This window comes from Mesoplodon bidens (genome assembly GCF_964165515.1).
Source record: "Mesoplodon bidens genome assembly, chromosome: 3".
NCBI classification, from domain to species: Eukaryota; Metazoa; Chordata; class Mammalia; order Artiodactyla; family Ziphiidae; genus Mesoplodon; species Mesoplodon bidens.
This window is the reverse complement of record NC_138178.1, coordinates 73,797,552-73,819,809: the sequence shown is the minus strand read 5'-3', so window position 1 is coordinate 73,819,809 and position 22,258 is coordinate 73,797,552. Positions and strand designations below refer to the sequence as shown.

The following is a 22,258-nucleotide window of genomic DNA, read 5'->3' as shown; positions in this document are numbered from 1 at the left end:
CCATGCCCCTGGCATCCAAAAAGGGTAATGGTTAAAACTTTCACTGGTAGTGCAGTATCTGAGTCATTTGAAAGAAACAGCGAAATAGAAATGATAAGGCAAAGAAATTCAATGGCTGTTGCTGAGTGTTATGGATGCACTGGAGAAAGATGATAAAAATGCTGAGAATGATTAATCATTAATCAATTTACCTGCTGCACACAGGATCCAAGTTGATATTGCTGCTGAGGACCCAGAGTGTTATCCTGGTCCTTCTTTAAGAGTGAAGGGGGGGTGGAGTTCATGTAATACATGGAGTCCTGATTCATGTTTGGTTCACAGTGGACCCAGTGGGCCCTTGCGGTCAACCAGTGATTATTTCCCCTGTCCCTGAATGTACACTTGGAATGGATGAAACCTGGTCCTTGGCCAGTGGGATAGAGAACTGTCATAGGAAGACATGTTATACTATGCAACCGCCTCCCTCTCCCCAGGCAAGATAGTAAATCAACAGCAATGTTGTAACCCGGTGAGAATGGAATATTTTAGTGAAACGCTTAAAGACCCCATTATATCCCCTTGTAAGTCATCAGTCTGGCCCCTACAGAATTTAGATTGGGTCCTGTCACATGACAGTGGACTACCACAATCGTAACCAATAATTAGCCCCAAACGCACCGCTGTGCCAGATTCACAATGTTCAGATGCAAGATGTATGACTGTTGAGCTGGCGAGTGCCTTCTTTTCCATTCCTTTAGAAAGAAGACCCAGTTCACATTCATGTGTGAAAGACACCAGTACCCACTTATGCTCAGTCTTCCCCAGGGCTATGTTAACTCTCCCACTCTGTTACAGTGTAGCCCCAAAGGGCCTGGACTGTACACACCCTCCACAGAATCTGCATTGACCCGCCGTGTCCATGGCATTCAGTTAATCAGACAAGGTGAGGAAGAAGAGGCCTTAGTACAGTATCTGCACTCTACAGGGTGGGAGATAAGGCCCAGGACAAATCAAGGAAACATTCCATCAGTGAAGTTTTTAGAAGTCCAGTGGTCTGGGGCATATCAGGATATCCTCTCCAAAGGAAAGGGCACTTGATTGAATCTTGCTTCCCTTTCCATTAAGAGTGGATTACAACAATCAGCAAGCCTCTTTGGGTCTGGAGGCAGCCCAGGGAGAATCATTACCAGGCAGCAGGGCTGAGCCTAATGGGACTGGCCACGTGCACCAGGCTGGACTTCAGAACTGCTACGGAAAGGGACTGCGATGTGCTTCCCCTCCTTTTTAAATAGGGAGTGTCGACAGCGGTGCTCCCAGGCTGTCCCACCATTATCTCTTGGGTGTTGGGAAGTGGGTGGAGATAATGTCTCTTTTGAGTTCACTGATATTCCAACTGAGAGAAACTGCTCAGCAAGCTGTATCTGAGGGTCCACGGGAGGAAGCCCATCTGCATGCACCTGCACTTGACTTAGATGATGCAACCCTGGACTTTGAGCCTGAACATAATACTGAAATAGGATGAGACTTTGGGGGTAGGATGGGAGAAGGGTGAGTGTATTTTGCATATGGGGGTGTGTGAATCTTCCCCCCAAAATGACCACAAGAATTTTTCCCATCTCACCTGCTCATCCAGAACATTTCCATTCTCTTGGCAAGAGGTTGACTCTTTGTCCCCTCCCCTTGAACTTGAGTGGGCCTTCGTAAGGATGGTGGAAGTGATGCTGTGTAACTTTTGAGTTGTCATGTGAGGTGACACGGTTCTCAGGAGTGTCCCCATCTCTCTCTCTCAGGGTGTTTGCTGCTGAAACTCTGCCATCATACTTCAGGGTTGCTAAGCAGCCCCTTGGCGATGCCACTTGTAGGTGTTCTGCAACAGTCCTAGCTGAAGTTCTAAAGGCTGGTATCAGCTGCCAGGTATGCAAGTGTGTGAGCCTTCTAATAATCCCAGCCTCTACTTGTCCTTGGAGCCACCCCAGATGATCCCACGGGGAGGAGAGGTGAGCCATCCCCACTGAATCTCAGATCTGGAATGACTCTGAAGGGCTGTCCCAGTCCCAGGGCTTCCCGTGGGATTGACTGTGCATGAAGAGAGGTCATGTATGAATATGGAGGTCGAGAGAGAGGCCAGGACTGAAGAGGTTAATTTTGGAGATACCAGAATACACCTGGTTTTAAAAGCCTTGAGTCTGGCTCAAGCCTTGAGCCAGACTCAAGCCTTGAGCTTGAGTATACTTTCTCAAGCCTATATACTTGAGAAAGTATATAGAGAGAAGGGGGTGTAAGGCTTAGCTCTGGAGCGCTCTGTCATCTAGAGAGCTGCCAGAGGAAGGGGAGCTGGGAAGGAGGAGGAGGAGAAGTCAGGAGAAGAGGATGTCCCAAGGGAGAGGGCTGCTGAGAGGTGGAGAATAGGACCCTAAAATGTCAGTAAATGATACCCAGAAGGTCACTGGTGACCTGTCAAGAACAGTGTCAGTGCAGTGCAGGGGGCAAAAGCCAGAGGAGAGGTCTGGAGAGTTAATGAAAGTATGGAGATAGAGACAGAGTGTAGAGAAGCAATGGGGGATGAATTAAAGGTGTGAGGGCTGGCCTTCCATGAGGATGGGGTCAGTTGTCAGACAGAGAAGGAGGACATAGATGCAGGCAGATTTGTGTAGAAGTAGAAACATAGGGGCTTTTGCCAAAACCCTTTGCAGAGGGCGAGCATCACTGTAAAGGATTCCAATGCCGAGCCTTCTAGCCTGTATCCAGAGGGCAATCAACAGACCCACAAGGGAAGTCCTGACCTTTCTTTTTTGGAGTTCCTGCAGCTCTCACTCATTCTCTGTTGTCCAGGACTCCAGGCTTGTCTGAGGGGCTGTGGGCTCCAGAGCAGGTCTTTTGTCCATTTGTGTCCTCCGTGGCTCCAGGAAGTGCTTGGTTCCTAATAGAAGCTCACTCAACACTTGCTGATTGATTGCTTGTCAATTTCATCTAACAAACTGGAATCCAAGCAGCTTATAAAGAAATCACATAGCATCAGGGCTGTTAGAAGTTAACCCAGAAGAGAGATCAGAACTCTCAGAGCAAGGAAAGGATACTAATGGGTCCCAGAGGCAGGTGGCTGATGGTTCTTGGGAATTAACACAAACTATATGTTTCTTGGTAACGAGGGGGCCATGGGCAGTTAGTCGTCGATTAAACAAATGGTCTTTATTTGGTGAACTTTCTGGGTGTTGTTCCAACATTAAAAAGAGGCGCTCTGTCTAATGAACCTCCAAGTTCTTGGGTGGGGAGCTCTTTCCCCTTGACACCGGGAGGAGACAACCCCCTCCAAGAGCAGGAGCTGTGACATCCCTGCTCCATGTCAGGTCCAGATGGGGTCCAAATGGCTGCAGTGGTCCCCATTATGATGGTGTGGTGCCCTTGCTGTGTCCCCAGACTGGGAGGTAGGAAGGGCCAGGTCTGGCTCACACCTGCAGGAGTGGGGAAGCTGTTGGGCTGCCAGCAGGATTGGGGTGGGAGCTAAAGCTTGAAGAGGCAAGGTTGTAGAGAGCAGGTACCCATTCTGGCATGATAGGGGTCCCCTGCAGAGGGGTCACTGCACCCCCATGGAGCCTGGGCAGCTCCACCAGTGAGGTAGCTGCTCTGTATCAGACTCACAGACTCACTGTACAGCTGTCACACTTTCATGTCCCCACCCAGGGTTTTGCAACCACACAGGGATGAGGCCCAGGACTGAATGATTTGTTAGCACTCACTTGGGGAGATGTAGCCACCCGCCAGAACTGCATTTACCAGTGACCTTTGACACTGTCCACAGCTGTGGTCGGCAGGCTGCAGTTCTTGCAGCCAAGTCCCAGGCAAGTGGTGTGACCACTGCAGGAGGAAAGGACACAGCCTCCCTCTGTCAGCCCTCGAGGACTGGTTTTTGTCTTTTACTTCACAGACAGCTTAAAATTGTTATGGAAGAACATTTTATTAAACATATTCAACTCACTTCCAATGAAATGCTTAATTTTTCATTTACAGTGGTGTCCAATGTTTGTCTTCTGTTCTTTTTTTTTTCTTTTCTTTCAAACCAGCACCAAAAAGTAAAACAAAAATACCATGGGTACAGTACGTAATGTAAGTTAGCTAATGGAAAATATATACATTTGACTCTGAAATGAAGAAAAGAGAACAAAGCAATGATATTACTGCCATTACTGCCATTTCCCTGTGTTCTGATAATATCAAGCCATGGTCAACTGAGAGGGTTTCATTTGCACCAATGAAAATAGCACCATAAGATTGTGAGACTCTGTAGCTAGTAACACATTTGTGCAACCGAAAAGGTACAGTACTTGAGTGACAGTACAGGGTATCGTTAACCATAAAGAAACATCACTGTTGTAATGACAGGGTTTCATTGTCTTCTGTACAAAGTGGAGCAAGAGTGCTATGATGGCTTGACTGAAATTGATCATTGCTTGTGCCGGGAACAGAAGGCGGGCTGGTGAATTTCAGAGTGACAGTGCCAGCATGAGCTAAAAGAGCTCAGAAAGACCCTAACTTTGGGGAACCAAAGGGATGTTGAACAATAACTGAATCAGTCATTTGCATTCTGAGGGTGTGGGGCCCTTGCCAGGGGCGTCCAGTTGATACCGTCAAGGTGGCCAGGGGGGAGATTCAGAGGCACCAGGCAAAGGGCTCGCCTCTGGGCATGTGCACATGCTTGCCCAGCTCAGGTGGGCCCGTGGTTCCCATGCAGACAGTAAGCAAGGCTGCCCCGGCTTCCTTAGCTTTCTGCCCCGACTCTGCCCCTCAGCCCCCGAGGCCGAGAGCTTTCTGTTCATCTGTGGTAAAGTACAGCCCACTTGGGGCTGGGGGAAAACTGAGCCCTAGCTCCCCAAGACTTTGAGGGGCCTGGGGAGTCTGCTCACAGCCAAGCCAGAGCAGGGAGGACAGCGTTCTGCACAGGCCCTGGGCAGCCGCTGGAGGTTACCTTGCAGGTGGGCTGCTGCAGCCTGGTACCCTCTGGGGTCTTTCCACAGAACATCTAAGGAGTTTTCTCAACACTACTCACAGATTCTAGTGGGACTGAATAGATTCCCTGCCATCCCTATCACTTCTCTGCCTCTGGGGCAGTAAAAAAATCACAAACCAAAACACAGCCCGTAAGACGGGCTTGGGGTGGCAGAGTGTTTCTTTCTCTTTCTGATTTAAGCTGACTCTAAAGTTGTGACATCAAAAACTCAAACACAGATACATAAACACAGCACCAGTAAATCAAGAAGCACTTGGAGATGATCCCATGGAGATTAGCCTAAGTAAGATCCCCTCTGAAATAAGGGAGGAGAGGGTGGGTTTCTCATGATAAAGTCCTTGAATATAAGCACCCATCAAAGGCCCACTGAGTTGGTCAGCAGACCAGACCTCCCAGCATGTCAGGTCCCCTCCTCCCAGCTCCCAGGCGGGCAGGGTCCTACCATCTTCTGTGTTTTCACAGAGGACACTCTTTTCATCTCCCTGGGCTCCAGAGAGGGCACAGTTCTGTTTTGAGGGGTGAGGTGTCTGTAGGAGGCAAATACCTTCTTCCGGATTTTCTGAGTGTCATTCTTGCCCCACTAAGACGAGTCAACAACGACAGCATGACAATGATGAACATTGCAAGGTCTGGGCCACGGGAAGGCTGGGTGGGTATGTGGCCATCCTGGCCAGGGGCCACTCCTCCACCCATCCTGGCACTAGGCTGAGCAGCCCTGGAGGAAACCTGCCCCGTGCCAGGGTGAAGCGCCAGGCCTGAGCCTGAGTCTTCAGAGGTTCTAAGAATCAACTTCAGATAGATGGCCAAGGTCAATGGGAAGCCATCTCTAAGGTGCAAAGCTTTATGAAGTACTGGCTAGAGCAGAGGTCCCCAGAAGCAGAGGGGGAGCCCCTCCACCCCTCCCAAAGCTGCCCTGAGCTCACCTCTATGCCAGGAAGCAATCCCAAGGCCAAACTTAGCACGTGCCTCCTCTCACAGCACCTTGAAGAGAGGCTCTTCTGTTTCCCTGTGTGGGGGACAACAGAGATCTGAAAACTAAATACGCCCCAAACCCAAGCCCTTCTGGAATATTCTCCCCCACGTAGGTGGTATGCAGAACTACACAGCCCTAGCGTCCTTTTTAGTTCACACAGACTCAGACTCTCAGGGACAAGACCTCCAAGGAAAAGCCGCGATCTAGAGAGCACGTTCCCTGACAGGGTGGAGGGGCCAAGTGCTGTCCTTGTGGTGTCAAGGGGGCTCCAGCAGCCCGGCCTCTCCAGAGAAGCCTCCTTCCATCCAGGGTGTCACGGGCTTTCAGAATAAAGCCTGCTTTAAAGTAAAACGTCTCAGTTTTTGGATATCCTCCCCCTCCCCCGATACATCAAGCACTGGGAATTCAAACGTCAGAGGAAAGCCAAGACAGGGGCGCCTGTGACGTTTCTCTTGACGATTTCTGTCAGAGGTGTTCCCTTTGAGGTACGTGGAACCTTAGAAATTACAATTATTTTGTGACTCATGCCTATTTTTTCCTTACCGTAGAAAGCCATCCAGTGGCTGTTAACAATATATTAAGTATAAAAGCACTAAGCAAACGTCAAGTCCACTCTCAGGTTCTAAGCAATTGGGTTCTTGGGACAGCCTCCTGGGTGAGCCGTGGTGTGCTTTGGGGGTCCCAGCCGTAGGACTGGTGTGCTCTCGGGTGGGTGGGCTTTCAACTAGCCATGTCGTCAGGACTCAGACCTCATGTCGGAGCATCGCGGGACCACTGGCCGCCTGTCATGAACTTGGTGGCGGCAGTGGCTGGCGCATCTTGTTCGCATAGAAGTCCCTGCATGTCTGGCAGCAGCGCTGGTACCACCGCATGTCCTGGCAGAGGTTCTTTTCTCGGATGACCCTGCAATACACTGTCCACTGGTCCCGTGTGCATTTGTAGGTCAGAGCAGCTAAGGGGACAGTGGAGAGAGAAAGCCCAGAGGTTATGGGTGGCCTGGGGACGTCATCATGTGCACACAGATGGCCTGCAGTCTGACATAGTCTGGGGCTGCCCTTACCCATGTGTACACTGGAGCTTTGCACAGACTGGGGAAACCATGCCCCTGCCAGGGCCATTGTGGATGTGGCTTTCTTTTGCAAGGGACACACTCTGGGTCCAACCTGACCACTTGGCAGAGTTCAGTGGTCTGACTGCCTCCTTAAGGCGAGGGCACTGCCCCGCCCCCCCACCGGCTTCTGAGGTTAAGTGGTGTGTACTGTTATTTTATGGCGGAGGACGTTATCTGTTGGCATTGATAAAACAGAATGGCACAGGGCAGTAGATATCAAAGGGCCCACAAAAGGTCACAGCACAAGCAGGTGGCCTGAATCTCCTTCAGGATCTTGGTAGTGCAGAGAGATAGTCCAGCCTGAGGGCATGCAAAAGCCTGGTGAACACCTCTGCAAGCTCAAAGACCCCCCCCAGTGAAGCTGCTTGGAAATCCCCTTCATGTTGGTGGCATTCTAGCATTAGGGAAAGGGGCACTGGGTGGGGAAAGAGTTCCCTAGGAATTTCTAACTGGAAAAGCAGAGACTCTTTTCAATAGAATCATTCGATCAGTGCTAGATATTCTTCTTTTTGTGCCACCACGGGCCGGGGATGTGGCCTAGTAAAGGGCTGGGTTTGGAACACTTGGATCCAAGCTGCTCACACAAAAGCTCCCTGCCGAATTAAAGACTCCAACCTGCCAACACCTCTGTTTTCTTCTCAAGCATTAGCTTGAGGAACATTCCATGCACACATCACCAAGATTTCATGAATGACACCCCCAGATCCTTCATTTCCTGAAGGATGCACCTCCCTTTGCCTCCTTCATGCACAGGAATCCCAAAACACTTGAGGAACATTCTCCCATGTTCCTCATTTGTTGGCAGAGGGGCTCAAGTGTTTGAGACCACAGTAAACAAACATCTTTTTTCATGACAAGGATGAAATTCCATCTCTGAAACCTCAGATCCTCTACAAAACTGACACGTTAGCCTTTCCAGAATTCAAATAAGCCCCAAGGAGGGGGGCTTTCTGGCTTATAGAACTCCCACTGCCAGTGGGGACTTGCTGGCCAGGGCATGCAGCAGCCCCAGGAGCTGGGGGCCATCAGAGGCACTCACCAAGGCGAGGGGAAGTGATGGTGTTCACGTTGATCTTGTCATTGCAGACTTCTTGGTGGCACTGTTTGTAGGCTGCCGGCTTGGAGAGGGTAGGGCACTCATTGCCATGGCGCCCGGTGATCTTGTGCATGCACTGCACCACACGGGACTGCAGGCCCTTCCCACAGGTCGATGAGCACTGCCAGAGACAGGGAGAGGTGAGCTGGGGACAGCTGAGCTAGGGGCCTAACCCGGGCTGAGGGGCTTTGACAATGGCCTCACATCATAGCACCCTTGGGTCAGGCCCCTGCATGTCATTCCTATGTGCTTGAAATAGTTGTAGGATAAGAGGGCTTGGCTGCATACCAGCTGCCTGATGGAAAACTGTTTCAAGATGTTAGGGACTGCATGTTTGTGTCTCCCCAACATTTACATGTTGAAGCCCTAACCCCCAGTGGGATGGCATTTGAAGGTAGGTCCTTTGGGAGGTAATTGGGTTTAAATGAGGTCATGAGGGTGGGGCCCCCATGATGAGATTAGTGTCCTTATAAGAAGAAGATAGATCAGAGTTCTATCCCTCCACCACATGAGGACACATGACAAGTCAGCCATCTGAAAGCCAGGAAGTTGTCCCTCATCAAGAACCAAATATGCCAGCACCTTGACCTCAAACTTCTCAGCCTCCAGAACTGTGAGAAATAAATGTCTTGTTGTTTAAGCCACCCAGCCTGTGGTATTTTGTTACAGCAGCCTGAGCTAAGACACAATTGTTGAAATATTAGTTTATGCTGGTTGCATTTCACCTCCCACCCTCTCATGCCTGTTCCAAGCAGAGAACCATCTGGGTTTTGAAATTCTCCAGTGAGCAGGGTGGCTTGCTGGCACCCAGGAGGGACTGAACCTGATGGCCACAGGGATCCCCTTGGCACTTTGTGCCACGTGAGGCTCCCGGGCCTCTGTCCAGCCCTGGGTGTGGAGAGGAGCCCAGTAATGATGGGGCTGAATTTCTACAAGCCTGGAGGGTTAGGGGTCAGAATTAAGTAAAGTTAGAGAAAATGAAGAAGTGCAACCTTTCTTGCATAATGGACTCATGGACTAATATTGGGGCTAACAGTTTTAATTTAGACACCCAATCTCTTGTTCTTGGCATTTCCAGCATTTGCAGATGTGGGTGTGCTAAAACCAAACTAATGTATTTAGTTCAGCAGACCATCCTGCATTCCCAGTGAGTGGCCTTCTAAGACTTTACTATGTGTTCTGTCTCCTGCTCTTCTTCCCATTCCTCTTTGGGCTCCTTTAAAGTGTTTGACAGGGAACCTGCCAGGTATCCAGCACCACTCCCCCATCCTGCTTGATAGCCTCTCGGCCCTTGCTTGTTTTCCGGGGAGCCCTTGGAACCGTCTCTCCATTAAGTTGGTCTCCTCCCAGCCAGAGAGCCTGGTCCACATGTGCACTCTCTCCATCTGGGGTCTCCCAGCACACATGCTCACAACCCATGATTTACGGGGTTCTGAGAGCACTCTGCAAAACTTTAATAAAGCAAAGACCACAGGTATAGTAGCCCAGCTGGAGTTAACACTGGGACCTCAGGGTAGAGAGAGGGGACCATGGCCTTTCCTCTGAATGCCACATGTGGTGAAGATGCCAGGTGCCATCTGGATCACATGCCTCCCTCTCTCCTCCCCTTGGGTCTGACCATGGCCTGTGCTGGAGGAAGGGCCTTCACTGGGGGTCTGTGAGGGATTACACTGCACAGACTCAGCGTGGATCCCTTCATCCATGAGAAGTGGCCATCAACTGCGCTCCCAAAGGGGTTTTTACGCCTCAGGTGAATTCCTCTGCTTTCTAGTCTAACAAGCAGGATCACATTTTTTTTCCACTTTAGAAGGATAAAGAGCTCAGAGAGCATGGTGCTCTGATGGGGCCCAGTCTTTTCAAATCATGAAAGAGGTAGGAAAACCACAAGTGCCCCATTGCCTACACAACCAACCCCCCCACCCCCCTTGAGAGTCCTGGCGTGTTCAAACCAGAATGGGCTCTCCCTGACAGGCAAGGCTGTGTGCCTGGCTCCATATCCATCTTCTGGATAAATCCATCAAGGGCTGCTCACAGTCTTGAGAATCCTTCGTGCATGATCAATGCACATTTCTGGGTTCCACCCCAGACCTCAGGAGTTGGTACTGGAGCATTTGGAAATTTGAGGGGTGCTGCAGTGGAAGAATGACGTCACATGAGGAGGTTCCCACCAACTGGAGACCTGGAACATGGGACAAGTGTCATAGCAACGTGACACCTGGAGGGTGTCTCGGAGGGAGTGGCTTCAGGTTGGGATCTGCTGCATGGGATTACCTGGAGAGCGTTGAAAGGTCTTGATGTCCCAGACCAATCAATCATTATCCCTGGATGATGCACTGGGCATCAGTATTTTTCAAAGTTCTCCAGGTAACAGCAACAAGCAGCCAGAGCTGAGAAACTCTGACTTACCCTGAACTTCTTCCCTGTGTCCTGTGTAGAGTGTGAGGAGCTCTCTTTTCTTACCATGAAGTAGTCAAGTATTTGTATACAAATGTGTAATTAAGCAAGAACAGACATCCACCTGCAGCCCCAACTGATGAGTTTATATACAGGTGATAGGTGTGCTCAAATACAAGAGATGAAGCCTTTCACTCAAAATTATTCTAGGAAAAGAATAAGTTGCCTTATAATTAAGTAACAACAAAACCTCTCATAGTTCAGGGGTGGGGTAAGGAATACCCTCAATTATTTGTAGCAAGATCACCTGGGGGTTAAAAGAAAAAGGGACACAAAGAAATTTAACTCTCTTCTCCTGGAAGTAGGACACCATAATCATAAAAGAGGGAGGATGGTGTAAGAAATTTTTAAAGATCTCTTGAAAAGTAATCTGGTAGGAATTGGTTCAAGATGGCAGAGTAGAAGGACATGCACTCACTCCCTCTTGCGAGAGCACCGTAATCACAACTAATTGCTGAACAATCATCGACAGGAAGACACTGGAACTCATCAAAGAAGATACCTCACATCCAAAGACAAAGGAGAAGCCACAATGAGACGGTAGGAGGGGTGCAATCACAATAAAATCGAATCCCATAACCGCTGGGTGGGTGACTCACAAACTGGAGAACAATTATACCACAGAAGTCCATCCACTGGAGTGAAGGTTCTGAGCCCCATGTCAGGCTTCCCAACCTGGAGGTCTGGCAACGGGAGGAGGAATTCCCAGAGAATCAGACTTTGAAGGCTAGTGGGATTTGATTGCAGGACTTCGACAGGACTGGGGGAGAAAGAGACCTCACTCTTGGAGGGCACACAAAAAGTAGTGTGCATACCAGGACCCAGGGGGAAGGAGCAGTGACCCCAGAGGAGACTGAAACAGACCTACCTGCTAGTGTTGGAAGGTCTCCAGCAGAGGTGGTGGGGCAGCTGTGGTTCGCTGTGGGGACAAGGACACTGGCAGCAGAAGTTCTGGGAAGTATGCCCTGGAGTCCACCATTAGCCCCACCAAAGAGCCTGTAGGCTCCAGTGCTGGGCCACCTCAGCCCAAACAACCAACAGGGAGGGAACTCAGCCCCACCCATCAGCAGACAAGTGGATTAAAGTTTTACTGAGCTCTGCCCACCAGAGCAACACCCAGCTCTACCCACCACCAGTCCCTCCTATCAGGAAGCTTGCACAAGCCTCTTAGATAGCCTCATCCACCAGAGGGAAGACAGCAGAAGCAAGAAGAACTACAATCCTGCAGCCTGTGGAACAAAAACCACATTCACAGAAAGTTAGACAAGATGAAAAGGCAGAGGGCTATGTACCAGATGAAGGAACAAGATAAAACCCCAGAAAAGCAACTAAATGAAGTGGAGATAGGCAACCTTCCAGAAAAATATTTCAGAATAATGACAGTGAAGATGATCCAGGACCTCGGAAAAAGAATGGAGGCATAGATCGAGAAGATGCAAGAAATGTTTAACAAAGACCTAGAAGAAATGAAGAACAAACAAACAGAGATGAACAATACAATAACTGAAATGAAAAAAACACTGGAAGGAATCAGTAGTAGAATAACTGAGGCAGATGAATGGATAAGTGACTGGGACGACAGAATGGTGGAAATCACTGCCATGGAACAGAATAAAGAAAAAATAATGAAAAGAAATGAAGAAAGCCTAAGAGACCTCTGGGACAACATTAAATGCACCAACATTTGCATTATAGGGGTCACAGAAGGAGAAGAGAGAGAGAAAGGACCCGAGAAAATATTTGAAGATATTATAGTTGAAAACTTCCCTAACATGGGAAAGAAAAAAGCCACCCAAGTCTAGGAAGCACAGAGAGTCCCAGGCAGGATAAACCCAAGGAGAAACATGCCGAGACACATAGTAATCAAATTGACAAAAATTAAAGACAAAGAAAACTAATTATAACCAACAAGGGAACAATGACAAATAACATACAAAGGAACTCCCATAAGGTTAACAGCTGATTTCTTGGCAGAACCTCTACAAGCCAGAAGGGAGTGGCACAATATATTTAAAGTGATGAAAGGGAAGAACCTACAAGTAATATTACTCTACCTGGCAAGGATCTCATTCAAATTTCATGAAGGAATCAAAAGCGTTACAGACAAGCAAAAGCTAAGAGAATTCAGCACCACAAAACCAGCTCTACAACAAATGCTAAAGGAAATTCTCTAAGTGGGAAACACAAGAGAAGAAAAGGACCTACAAAAACAAACCCAAAACAATTAAGAAAATGGTAATAGGAACATACATACCAATAATTACCTTAAACGTGAATGGATTAAATGCTCCAACCAAAAGACACAGGCTTGCTGAATGGATACAAAAACAAGACCCATGTATATGCTGTCTACAAGAGACCCACTTCAGACCTAGGAACACATACAGACTGAAAGTGAGGGGATGGAAAAAGATATTCCATGCAAATGGAAACCAAAAGAAAGCTAGAGTAGCAATTCTCATATCAGAAAAAATAGACTTTAAAATAAAGACTATTACAAGAGACAAAGAAGGACACTACATAATGACCAAGGGATCAATCCAAGAAAAGATATAACAATTATAAATATATATGCACCAAACATAGGAGTACCTCAATATATAAGGCAACTGCTAAGAGCTATAAAAGAGGAAATGGACAGTAACACAATAACAGTGGGGGACTTTAACACATCACTTACACCAGTGGACAAATAATCCACACAGAAAATTAATAAGGAAACAAAAGCTTTAAATGACACAATAGACCAGACAGATTTAGTTGATATTTATAAAACATTCCATCCAAAAACAGCAGATTACACTTTCTTCTCAAGTACACACAGACTATTCTCTAGGATAGATCACATCTTTGGTCACAAATCAAGCCTCGGAAAATTTAAGAAAACTGAAATCATATCAAGCATCTTTTCTGACCACAATGCCATGAGGTTAGAAATCAGTTACAAGGGAAAAAAATGTAAAAAACACAAACACATGGAGGCTAAACAATACGTTACTAAGTAACCAAGAGATCACTGAAGAAATCAAAGAGAAAATAAAAAAATACTTAGAGACAAATGACAATGAAAAGACAATGATTCAAAACCTATGGGATGCAGCAAAAGCAGTTCTAAGAGGGAAGTTTATAGCAATAAAATCTTACCTAAAGAAACAAGAAAAATCTCAAAAAAGCAATCTAATTTTACACCTAAAGGAACTAGAGAAAGAAGAACAAACAAAATCCAAAGTTGGTAGAAGAAAAGAAATCATAAACATCAGAGCAGAAATAAATGAAATAGAAACAAAGAAAACAATAGCAAAGATCAATAAAACTAAAAGCTGGTTCTTTGAGAAGATAAACAAAATGGATAAACCTTTAGCCAGACTCATCAAGGAAAAGAGGGAGAGGACTCAAATCAATAAAATTAGAAATGAAAATGGAGAAGTTACAACAGACACTGCAGAAATACAAAGCATCATGAGAGACTACTACAAGCAACTGTATGCCAATAGAATGGACAACCAGGAAGAAATGGACAAATTCTTAGAAAAGTATAACCTTCCAAGACTGAACCAGGAAGAAAAAGAAAATATGAACAGACCAATCACAAGTAATGAAATTGAGACTGTGATTAAAAATCTTCCAGCAAACAAAGCCGTGGACCAGATGGCTTCACAGATGAATTCTATCAAACATTTAGAGAAGAGCTAACACCCATCCTTCTCAAACTCTTCCAAAAATTGCAGAGGAAGGAACACTCCCAAACATTCTATGAGGCCACCATCACCCTATACCAAAACCAGACAAAAATACTACAGAAAAAGAATATTACAGACCAATATCACTGATGAATATAGATGCAAAAATCCTCAACAAAATACTAGCAAACAGAATCCAACAACACATTAAAAGGATCATACACCCTGATCAAGTGGGATTTATCCCAGGGATGCAAGGATTCTTCAATATACTCAAATCAATCAATGTGATACACCACAGCAACAAACTGAAGAATAAAAACCATATGATCATCGCAATAGGCGCAGAAAAAGCTTTTGACAAAATTCAACACCTATTTATGATAAAAACTGTCCAGAAAGTGGGCATAGAGGGAACCTACCTCAACACAATAAAGGCCATATATGACAAACCCACAGCAAACATCATTCTCAATGGTGAAAAACTGAAAGCATTTCCTTTAAAATCAGGAACAAGACAAGGATGTCCACTGTCGCCACTATTATTCAACATAGTTTTGGAAGTCCTAGCCACCGCAATCAGAGAGGAAAAAGAAATTTAAAAAATCCAAATTGGAAAAGAAGAAGTAAAAATGTCACTGTTTACAGATGACATAGTAATATACATAGATAATGCTAAAGATGCCACCAGAAAACTACTAGAGCTAATTAATGAATTTGGTAGTTGCAGGATACAAAATTAATGCACAGAAATCTCTTGCATTCCTATACACTAACAATGAAAGATCAGAACGAGAAATTAAGGAAACAATCCCATCTACCATTGCAACAAAAAGAATAAAATACCTAGGAATAAACCTACCTAAGGAAGTAAAAGATCTGTACTCAGAAAATTATAAGACACCGATGAAAGAAATCAAAGATGACACAAACGGATGGAGAGATATACCATGTTCTTGGATTGGAAGAATCAATATTGTGAAAATGACTTTATGACCCAAAGCAATCTACAGATTCAATGCAATCCCTATCAAATTACCAATGGCATTTTGTACAGAACTAGAACAAAAAATCTTAAAATTTGTATGGAGACACAGAAGACCCCGAATAGCCAAAGCAATCTTGAGGGAAAAAAAAACGGAGCTGGAGGAATAAGACTCCCTGACTTCAGACTATACTACAAAGCTACAGTAATCAAGACAATATGGTACTGGCACAAAAACAGGAATATTCATCAGTGGAACGGGATAGAAAGCCCAGAAACAAACCCACACACCTATGGTCAACTAATCTATGACAAAGGAGGCAAGGATATGCAATGGAGAAAAGACAGTCTCTTCAATAAGTGGTGCTGGGAAAACTGGATAGCTACATGTAAAAGGATGAAATTAGAACACTCCCTAACAGCATCCACAAAAATAAACTCAAAATGGATTAAAGACCTAAATGTAAGACCAGACACTATAAAACTCTTAGAGGAAAACATAGGAAGAACACTCTTTGACATAAATCCCAGCAAGATCTTTTTTGACCCACCTCCTACAATAATGGAAATACAAACAAAAATAAACAAATGGAACCTAAAGAAACTTAAAAGCTTTTGCACAGCAAAGGAGACTATAGACAAGATGAAAAGACAACCCTCAGAATGGGAGAAAATATTTGCAAATGAATCAACGGGCAAAGGATTAATCTCCAAAATATATATGCAGCTCAAGGTTACAAAAAACAAATAACCCAATCAAAAAATGGGTAGAAGACCTAAATAGACATTTCTCCAAAGAAGACATATAGATGGCCAAGAGGCACATGAAAAGCTGCTCAGCATCACTAATTATTAGAGAAATGCAAATCAAAACTACAATGAGGTACCACCTCATACCAGTTAGAATGGGCATCATCAGAAAATCTACAAACAACAAATGCTGGAGAGGGTGTGGAGTAAAGGGAACCCTCTGGCACTGTTGGTGGGAATGAAAATTGATACAGCCACTATGGAGAACAGTATGGAGGTTCCTTAAAAAACTAAAAACAGAATTACCATATGACCCAGCAATCCCACTACTGGGCATAAACCCAGAGAAAACCATAATTCAAAATGACACATGCACCCTACTGTTCATTGCAGCAGTGTTTACAATAGCCAGGTCATGGAAGCAATCTAAATGCCCATCGACAGGTGAATGGTTAAAGAAGATGTGGTACATATATGCAATGGAATATTACTCAGCTACAAAAAGTAATGGAATTGGGTCATTTGTAGAGACATGGATGGACCTAGAGACTGTCATACAGAGTGAAGCAAGTCAGAAAGAGAAAAACAAATATTGTATATTAACGCATATATGTGGAATCTAGAAAAATGGTACAGATGAACTGGTTTGCAAGGCAGAAATAGAGACCCAGATGTAGAGAACAAACGTATGGACACCAAGGGGGGAAAGCGGGGTGCTGGCACGGTTGGTGATGGTGGGATGAATTGGGAGATTGGGATTGACATATATACACTAATATGTATAAAATAGATAACTAATAAGAACATGCTGTATAAAAAAGAAGTGAATAAAATAAAATTCAAAAAAAAAAAAAGAAAGAAAAGTAATCTGGTAAGTGGCTATACCCAGAGACTGGGGGGTCCACACGAGCAGGGTAAGTGAAGGAAATCGCCAAGGGTCCTAATGCAGTGCAAAATCCTATGAATGTAAAGCAAAGTCTTGCCTATGCAAAGTCATGCCAACACAGAGCAACATCATGCCATAGCTTGCAAGGGAATATCCAATGAGAACAGCACATTCAAAAAAGGCAGCATCTCAGTGACTGGGATGGCAGTGCCCTGTACACTCTGGCAAACTGAACAGGGGATTCAGATAGTGGAGTGAGTGATGACGAAGACAGATGCTGCAAACATTAGGATGCACTTTACAAAACTGCTTATATTCAACCGTTTTCGATCCCACAGAAACAAGAATTTTATCAGGTTCAACTTCATAATATGATAAAGATGAAAATAGCAATATTTTTAAATTAAAACATAATATATAAACTTTAAATATGAAATACAACTACATGAATAAGTTACATATTTTAAGTGGGCATTTGACTAGTCCACCTACACCATTAAAGACTTTTATATCTAAATTTGTTGTAAAATTTTTAAAAAGCCCTGCTCCCTGGGAAAGCGTGTACGTGGGGCCTTATTTCTGTGACTACTGGGCACTTGGGGAAGAAGGGGCCACGTGTCCTGCTCTACAGACACCACCAGCCCTTGTCTTCCCATCTTGACTTGGCTCACTGGCGCCACCTGCTATAGGAGACACACCAGGAAGAAGAGCGGGGTGTCCTCATAGTCCTTCCTGGAGAAAGGGTGCATCCAGGGTGAGGCAGGGTTTCTGTGTCCCCAGAAAACTCTGCACAGGCTAACAGAGAAGGATCTGGGACTATGGTCTTGCTCCCATGGGCCCCCTGACCATGAGGTCTGCAGACTCTGCCGGCGGGGCAATTAGCCTGGCTGGGTCACTTCCTGCCCAGGAACACCAGGTAGCGTTTCAATGTCTTTTGCAGGTGTTGTTATTATTTATGTGAAATCAGAGCAAGGGCTCAGTCCTATGAATCTACTAAAACCAAATGCAAAATTGACAAGGTCTCTGGCCAGAAAGGATCAATGGCCATTGTAAAACTCAAGAGTTTGGGGTGACCTCAAAGACTAGTCTCCCCTCTGAAAGTTCTTAGTCTTGTTTAACATGCTCTGGGGTTGGGTGGGGGGAAAGCATTCATGACACCTCCAGCCTATGCGGGCGGCATGCTTGTTCTGTCTGTAAGCTCACCTGTAGGATTCCATGACAGTGTGGAACATTCCACAACCATCCCAAGGGGCTGACCTTGGCCACTGAGCTTGATGGGGGTCAGTGTCTTGCCCAAGGTCACAGATTAGTGAGTGGCAGAGGAGGGATAGGACCCCAGCTGCCCCACCCCAAGGACCAAATTCCCTCCTCCCGTATGAATTAGAGGTTGAACTGGATGGAGCTTCTATGGGAGGCCACGAATCAAAAAACCAAGTCACTGCCCAGCTCCACCATTTCTTCATTATCTTTCCTAGCCTGAGTTGCTGGTTTTTAATTTTTCAGTCTGTAAAAAAAAAACCTGCCGCATGAGATCACGGAGGGTGTCTCCAAAGTTATTCTGCAGAGACTCAAGCGTCTGTCCTCATGGCTTTCCAACACCTCTGAGAGGCAGGGCTGGGCCAGGTGAGAGGCTGGAGCTGACCCTCAGCTGCTGTCGGGGCCATGTGAGACCCTGCAAACTTTGCCCCTGGGATTAGGTTTTGCAGAATTTTAGCTGCAGTCCTGGGGGCTGCCATTCACACAGCTCTGGGCTGTGAATGGCTTGTGCTCACTTGGAAGAACCTTTGAGAATATCGGGTATTTGCTTAGCCACCTAAGAACGGTGTCTGAGCCAGCCCCACAGAGGCTGCTTCAGAGCGTCAGGTGAGGAGACAGGTTACGGAGTAGCACGTACAGAAATCACCCCATTTTTTCCAATACCTTTGTGTGTGTGTGTGTGTGTGTGTGTGTGTGTGTGTGTGTACCTATATAAAAGTTTGGAAGACAAACCATTAAAAAAAATTACTGTGCCGTCATCTGGTTTTGTAGGACTAGTTTTTCTCTTCTGTGTCTTCCCATGCAAGACAGAATTACTTATGTAATTACAAATAAAAGTGGAAAATTCCACCAATGACCCTTTGGTGCAGCTGCCACCGTCCAGGCCTGCGGCATTTTCATTTGAGCCGAGTTGGTGCCTAGCCTGCCCCTGGCCTAAAATCCATGCATAACTACCCACTCCTTGGCCGGAGTTTCAGCAGGGACAGTGCAGTGGCGACAGGACAGGCCTGTCAGTATGCTGCATCCCCCTTTACTAGCTGTGTGACCTTGGGCAAGTTACTTAGCCTATACGAGCCCCAGCTTCTTTATTTGTAGCTTGAGGATAATAAAACCTTTCTTGCAGGATGATTTCCAGGATTAGAGACAGCTTAGAGCAGGTGCCTAGCAGGGAGTCTGGGATGGACAAACGCTGCTACTATTATTAACAACAGTAAGCACAGGGCCAAGAGCAGAGAGAGCTGGCCGGGGGTCCCTGGAGCCCGGGAAGGCGCCCTGAGTCACCTGGCCTGCTTAGCCCTCCCTGGGCTGCCATGCCGGTCACCAAGCAGGTGTGGACATCCACCTTTGCCAGGAGCACAATTAGAGATTGATTTGGCCCTGAAGACACAGGTGATTCCAGAGAGGCTGCAGAGCTACATCCTCCTGTAACCTGAGCTCGCTGCCTTAAGGGTAGCACAGGCACAGACAATGAATCTCACCTCTGTCGGCCTCCCCTCAGCCTCCACTTTAATTCAACAGTGAGGAGACGGCAGTGTCTCCTGATAGCATCGAATTAGCCCCAAGCATCGCTGTGAAGCCATTTTTCAGGCTTTTAAAATCTAAGCAAATACATGTATTAAAAAACAGATCTGGTCTTCTTTGAAGCACACTGTCACTGTTGGGTAGTTTTTTCAAGCCACTCATGACATTAACATTTAATATGGTTCCCCGAGACTCAGGAAACCAAGACAAAATGGAGCAGTAATAAACCTGCCAGGAAAGCTCCTTGCCAGGTGACCTGGAGTAAGGGCAGCCCCCTCTCCAGCAAGTGCCTGCAGCTGCACATCACACACAGGGTCTGGGGACCTGCCACCCATCCCACGGGTGGAGATGATGATGATGATGGTGGAGATGGTAGTCGTAACAGCAGCAGGGTCCACCTTTTGCCTGCCTCCCGGTGCCGGGCACTGGGCTCACACCCATTCCCATGAGTCCTCATTAATCTTCACACTAGCAGCTGCTGTGGCAGGGCCAGGCGCTCAGAACACAGTAGGTGCAGAATACATGTGCACAGACTGCAGGAATAGTGTCTGCAGGGCACAGCACCGCCTGCAGAGAGGTGGAGCGTGAGGCTCAGAGGGTCCACGGTCTTCCCCGTGATGTAGCCCCCGGGCCTCCCATCCCGGCTGCTGCCCGGAGGCCTGCACTCCTCTGGGGCCACACGGCTCTCCAGCAGGGAGGAACCAGGCCTCTGTCACCATGTGGTGGCCCAGCGCTGATGACACGCTCCACCACGGCGTGGGCCCCCTCCTCTTCACTTCTCCCAGCTGTAAAATCACGACTATAAATGACACCAGATTCCAAAGGGATGTTTTGAGAATTAGCTAAAGGAAGTTGTAAAAATCTTGGGAAGAGGAAAACGTGACAGGAATGTTTAATACACACATGAGCGCTGGCTCCTACAGAGTGGAGGACGGGCAGGGGCTCCCTGCACAGGCTCTGGGGTGAGCAGGAATAGGGTTAGGGTGAAATAATGCAAAGATGAACCCTCACTGCACAGTGTGCCCACCCTACGCTCTCACAGAGCCATCCTCCGAGGGGCCAGCCTGCCTCTGAGGGGCAGCATGGGACAGCCTCGCATGACAGTCAGGGGGGCAGTGAACCCCCTACGGGAACTCCATTTTCTGCTCGTGTCTGAAAGGTACTGGGCTGCTAAAATGTCAAAAGCTCCTCAAAAGCATTTTTGACAGATTTTCCCCCAAAACTTGGCATGAGCAATGCAAATCTCAGAGGCTGTTGAAACCTGAAATAGTAGGCTTAAACAATGATGAAAATCCCCACCGTCTTTGCTCCAGCCTTGAAACTGGAAATGCTTTCTTAGACACACACACACACACACACACACACACACCTTCCCCCTTCAACTCACACTTTCTTTCAAACTGTTTTTGAAATCCTCAAATCCTTGAATCCTATCCTCAGCCTTAGCTTTGAGTTCCCCTCAAACTCTCTGAATTCGCAGCCTGCTGACCTACAGGTTCTGGTTGGAACATTATAGTCAGGGAACCAGAAGGCCCAGGTGACCCCCCCGCCCCCCATGACTTGCAAGGACTGGCTCTCCCAAGAGCTCTTGCTTCTTGCTTCAGATGGGCGCCAGGAGCACAGAGTGGGCTACAGGAGCTGTCTCACTGCCTCCCCTTGGGCAGGAGCTGCTACCAGTTTCGTAACTTAGCTCTCCCAGCTTATCAGAGACTGTTTGAAAGACCCTACCCCCCTGCTGCAGAAGGATGGCCTACATGCCCAGCAAATACTGCACAACCGTCTCCTGCCCTGAGCCACGCTGTCATCATGCGGAGCCCCAGGTCAGGGCACGCACTGTTTCATGGGGTCCACACCACATTCAAAGAACTCATCTCCTATGACATAAATATTTTACAGGCCTGTGTAAGAAATGCAATTCTGATCAGAGATAAGAGACCTGTGACTACTGGATGATGATGGTGAAGATGATGATGATAAAAATGAGCACCTAAGCCAAGCACTGACTAAGTGCTTTACATGGATGCCCTAGGAGGTAGGTACCCCTAAACTCATCTGACAGAGGATGATGCTGGTTCAAGGTTAGGTGAGGTCACTGCAGAGCAGGGACGTGCACCTGTGTTGTCCTGACCATGTGCCCTGCTCTGAGGTCGCTGATAGCGTGTGTTGAGACCAAAGTGTTCCTTAGCGATGACAGCTTCTCTGATTCAATGGTCATGTCTAGGCAGTGGTTAAAACCTAGACTGGCATGTGGGAGAGGCATCCCCACTCTCTGATCTCTCATTCCACACTAAGGCAGCTGATTTGAGGAAGGACACTAGGTGAATGCAGGGGCAGCAGGGAAATGGAGGGGGCAAAGACATTGGCCTTTAGACTGCAGCTGACCCTTGAACAACTCGGGGGTTATTCTAAGTGTAATGTACAGTCGGTCCTCCGTATCCCCAGTTCCTCTGCATCTGAGGATGCAACCCCGGACCACATACACTGTAGAATTTACTATTGAAAAATACCCACGTATAAGTGGACCCATGCTGTTTAAGCCTACGTTGTACAAGGGTCAACTG

General features: G+C 46.8%; 1 protein-coding gene across 4 annotated transcripts in view; it reads right to left on the bottom strand.

Moving 5' to 3' along the window:
* Positions 1-5,664: 5,664 nt before the first annotated feature.
* The window catches only part of ADAMTS17 (ADAM metallopeptidase with thrombospondin type 1 motif 17), a 350,286-nt gene continuing 333,692 nt past the window's right edge, over positions 5,665-22,258 (bottom strand). For 3 of the 4 annotated variants that reach the window (XM_081230164.1, XM_081230166.1, XM_081230167.1), the window contains 2 exons: positions 8,108-8,285; positions 5,665-6,909 (listed from right to left, as the gene is read on the bottom strand). In XM_081230164.1, coding sequence (XP_081086290.1) covers positions 6,743-6,909; positions 8,108-8,285 — 345 coding nt within the window. In that variant the 3' untranslated portion in view covers positions 5,665-6,742. The remainder of the gene's footprint in view (positions 6,910-8,107; positions 8,286-22,258) is intronic. The other variant, XM_081230165.1, reaches the window with a different exon arrangement.